The sequence below is a fragment of the Propithecus coquereli genome, unplaced genomic scaffold (assembly GCF_000956105.1).
Source record: "Propithecus coquereli isolate 6110/MARCELLA unplaced genomic scaffold, Pcoq_1.0 Scaffold606, whole genome shotgun sequence".
In the NCBI taxonomy this organism is placed as follows: domain Eukaryota; kingdom Metazoa; phylum Chordata; class Mammalia; order Primates; family Indriidae; genus Propithecus; species Propithecus coquereli.
Genome location: NW_012152019.1, coordinates 18,662 through 23,257, shown reverse-complemented (window position 1 = coordinate 23,257; position 4,596 = coordinate 18,662). Strand labels below are relative to the sequence as shown.

Here is a 4,596-nt window from a genome sequence, read left to right as displayed (position 1 = left end):
TTTAAAATATACACTTCAAATTTCTTTAGTATTTATTGAGTTGTGCAACCATCACCATAACATGAATTTAGAATATTTTCATCACCCTACAAATAAACAATTATTAATCTAATAGCTAGGGTTAGCATAACTTTGGCTTGTAAATCTAATTTTCGTTTTCTACATAACTTAGGAGATTAATGCATGGAAATGTTGATTATGTTCATTTTCATACATGAATCATATAAAAATGTAATTTACTACTTCATTCATTTTATTGTCAAAAAACATTCCATCCTATGTATGTACTACAAACTGTTAAACCATTCACGAGTTGTTGGACATTTACTTTGCTTAAGACTTTTGATTTCACGAGTAACACTGCTGTAAACATCGGTATACAAGTTTCAAATTTCCCTGTGGACGCTATGTGTATCTTTGTTGGGTAGATTGGTAGGAGTGGAAATTCAGGATGATATAATTACTGTTTTTGAGGAAATGTCTGACTGCTGTCCAAAGGGGTTGCACCAGTTTACATTTCCATGAATAATATATGAGAGTTCCAATTTCTCCACATTCCCATCAACATTTGTCATTACCTGTCATTTTGTTTCTAGCCACCCCAGTGGGTCTGCAGCGGTCTATCTCTTTAGCCTTCATTGCATTTCCCTAATGGCTAATGGGTTGGGATCTATTCATGCACCGTCCTGTTTCCAGTCACACAGGAGCAGCTGAAGGTCTGAGGCCCTTCGTGAGTCACTGACTTCAGGACACCTTATACTGAGGCAGTGTCGAAATCCCACACTCAGCCTGCTCACCTCCATGAGGCAGAAGATTCTTGTTCAAGAACAGAACTCCTCTCAGAGACAGTGGAATGGGCAGAGTGAGGTGAAACCCCCCATCCCAGGCCCAGAAGATACAGCATCTTGTAGACTCCACCGATGCTGGGCTCTGCAGCTTCAGGGCTCCAGGCCTGTTCTGAGCCTGCTCCTGAGCATGCCACTCAGTCACTCACCATGGGGACACTCAGCAGATCCAGCCAGTGTCTCCTGATGCCTCAGCAGGGATGTTCCACTGGGAACCGGGACGTGGATGGGGATGTGGCTGCAGTGACGTCTCTCTGTGCTCACACGGTGCCAGCACCACTGGCCAAACAGCCTGTCAGCATCTGGACAACCTCACGACAAAGAATGCAAAATAGTGTTCTAGGAAAAAATAAAAATCTCTTTAGATGGAATAAAATGAGACTTAAGTACGAGCAGAGGTGGACTACATTGATGGGTAGGATTTTGTTAACAAAAATATAAAACATGTATGTAATATACCAAGGGTGAAATCACACCTAACAAGTACAGTGTACACTGTTTGGGTGATGGGCACACATAACTTTGACTCAGGCAGTACAAAAGCAATTCATGTAACCAGAATGTTTCTTCCCATCTAATACTCTGAAATTTTAAAAATAAATAAGAATAAATGTTTTTTAATAAATGCTAGTCAATCTTTTTTCAATCTTGAATTTTTTTTTGATAATCATACGGGAAAATTTAAATCTAGGAAAAGTGTCAAATGTTTTGCAAATGAACACAAAATGAGTGGAACGCACACTTAGATTTTGAGACAGATCTTAAAGGAAAATTAGTTTAAACATTCTAAGGTTGCTGCTGGAACATATACAAGAAAGTTCCGTTAACAGTTCAGAAATAGACCCAGGTATGGAATGCATTAGATAGATTGCAAGTACCATGTAGCAATCACAGTGGACTCAATGACCAAACAGAGGCAGGAATCATCATAGAAACATTACTTCTAAATTTTGAACAAAGTGAGGTTCAGAATGATATTTAAGAAACCTATTTTAGATAAACATAAAAGAACAAACAGTCCTGCCCCTGATGGAATAACACAGAAAGCCTTAAACTACTCGGGAACTACTTGAGAACTGGACAATAGCGATTTAAAATTTTCCATCCTAGGACAGCAGGCAGTGCGGAGCTGGGATCTCGAGAGACAACAAAATGAGGTGACGTCACTGATGTGGACTGTGACATTTCCTGGGCAAGCCAGGGACCCTCCCTGGGGTCTCCTGAGATCCTGCTCAGACTCAAGTGGGCTCCAGGCCTCAGGGTTCCAGACACTTCTCTGGGTCCAGGGAAGCCTCCCCAGCACTGGGCCTTCGCTCCTCTCTGGGCCCAGCTTGAGCTCCAGCTACTAAAGACACAATAGTATTTCTCACAGCGTCAGGGATGGGTCTTTCTCTGTAAATTAAAACTATTTTGAGTTTGGAGCCTCTGACAATCATGTGATGAGAAAGGCTTGGACAAGAAAGTGATATATTCTGGGGGAGGGGCCCTGGTGAGAGACACATGGGGAGGGGCTGGTGTGGGAGGCGGCTTCAGACCACAGCTCAGACCCTGTGAAAGGAGAGAGGAAGGAAGGACAGAAAGGACAAGGCTCAGACCACAGGCAGGTCTGAGGACGCCCCAGCAGGCTGAGCGGGTCCTTGCCCTTGGGGTGCCCATTGGAGGATCCTGCTTCCTGCAGGAAGACCTGGCTGCAGGGGCCCCGGGCTCATCCTGCCTGAGCCAGCCCAGGGGCAGGGCCCCGCACCTGTGCTCCTCCCTGCACGTTCCCCTGGAGGGAGGTCTGGGTGGGCACGGCCATGGTCACAACAACTGCCCTCTGTTGCTGTGTCCACCCTCAGGACAGGGCTCTGCCCTCCTGCACCTACACCCCTTGCAAGGTCAAACCTCAGGTGGCCTGGGGTTGGGAGCCCTGGGCACCCACAGACCTGAAAGCTACTGAGACACCCCGTCTACCCAAGCTGTATGCCAGGGAGAGGGGTCTGGGGAAGACCCGACTCACAGCAGTCAACTCTTCTGAGATCAAACTGAAGGCCTCTCAGTGATGGGCTCACAGCCCCGGTCCTGTGGCCCCTCCTGGAGAAGGCAGAGGCCTCCCCTCTGTTTCCTTCCACACTCAGCCCATTCTGCCTGTGGTACTCACACCTCCAATGACAGAAAGGGAATCAGAATGGCTTCCCCAGAGTAGTGGCCCTAGGACCATCTGGACAGATTTGGAGGTTTAAACGTGAAGGGAGCACAGGATGGTGAGCAGAGATGCTGGGACAGTGGCTGGAATTGTGAGGGGTGCAAGGTGGGGAGGGCAGGAGCCCTGAGCACCAGCCCCTTCCCAGGGCCGCTGTGTCTCCCGCATCAACCAGAGGGCGCTGTGGTCTCAGCACCTCCTCAGGCTCCTCAGCGCCTCAGCTCTCTCCCCAGCCTCACTTGCAGGGATTCCTCTGCCCTCTGGGTGGTGTAGCCCTCCCCCTGGTACAGTGTCTGGATCTCTCAGCCACAGCTAGTGTGAAGTCTAAGGTGGGGCTTGTGCAGCTTCTAGAAAGGAAGAAATTTGCATGGAGACCTCCCACCCTGAGCATCAGAATGACAGATAAGGAGGGTTGGTGGGTTCAGTCCTGGCTGTCAGCTCAGGAAGCAGAGCCTGGGGTGTCCCCACCATGGTCTGGGCTCCTCCGCTCCTCCTCACCCTCCTCGCTCACTGCACAGGTGGCTGCACGCAGGGAATTCAGGGAGGGCTCCTGGGTGTCTCCTGTGATGATGATTTCTCCCTCCTCTTTGAAACAGGGTCTGGTCTGTTGTCACTGATCTCTGTGTCCCTCCCTCTTTGCAGGGTCTTTGGCCAACTTTGTCCTGACTCAGCCCAGCTCTCTGTCGGGGTCTCCAGGGCAGAAGGTCACCATCTCCTGCACCCGCAGCAGCGGCAACATTGGCAGCTACTACATGCACTGGTACCAGCAGCGCCCGGGCAGCGCCCCCACCACTGTGACCTACGATGATAACCAAAGACCCTCTGGAGTCCCCGATCGGTTCTCTGGCTCCATCGACAGCTCCTCCAACTCTGCCTCCCTGACCATCTCTGGGCTGCAGTCTGAGGATGAGGCCGACTACTACTGTCTGTCTATGGTAGCAGTGCTAGTCATACAGTGCTCCAGACCATGGGGAAGTGAGAGAAGAAGCCCCCAGTACATCCTCACCCTGGCTCTGCCCTGAGCCTGTCCCCACCAGGTGTGCAGCTCTTCCCCTGTCCCTCCTGGATGCTTCAGTTGTGTGCATCTGCTCACAACTTCCTCGATTTTCTTTACAAAATACCAACTTGTCCTTCCATATCTTGAAGGCTGGTCATCGAATATCATTATAATCAATCAAGAGGGTATATGTGTAGTTTAAAACAGAGTTTCTGAAACACAGCACAAACACAAACTGTTAAAGAATAACATCCAATCGTTCTCAAACTCTTCTAACAAATAGCAATGGTGAGAATACATCCTAACTCATTCTATTAAGTGAGTATTACCTCATATCAAAGCCAAAAGCATTAAAAGAAAAAGAATATTAATACTAATAGCCCTTATGAATATAGATGAAAAATATCTCAGAATATACTAGCAAACTGAATCCAGCAGGGTATTAAAAGGATTGTGCGCTATAAGCAAGCACGATGTGTCCAAGAATGCAAAACTGGTTCAATATAAGACATCAAACTCCATAACACACGACATCAATGGAATGATTAACGGGGGAACCTGATCATCTACAT

At 47.9% G+C, this 4,596-nt stretch overlaps 1 gene segment (V, D, J or C); it reads left to right on the top strand.

Annotated features, from left to right (window-relative positions):
- Window positions 1-3,496: 3,496 nt before the first annotated feature.
- Window positions 3,497-4,596, top strand: part of LOC105822379 — a gene marked incomplete at its 3' end in the record, with an annotated part of 1,555 nt that continues 455 nt past the window's right edge. The window contains 2 exon segments of the V gene segment in view: window positions 3,497-3,545; window positions 3,670-3,962. Coding sequence covers window positions 3,497-3,545; window positions 3,670-3,962 — 342 coding nt within the window.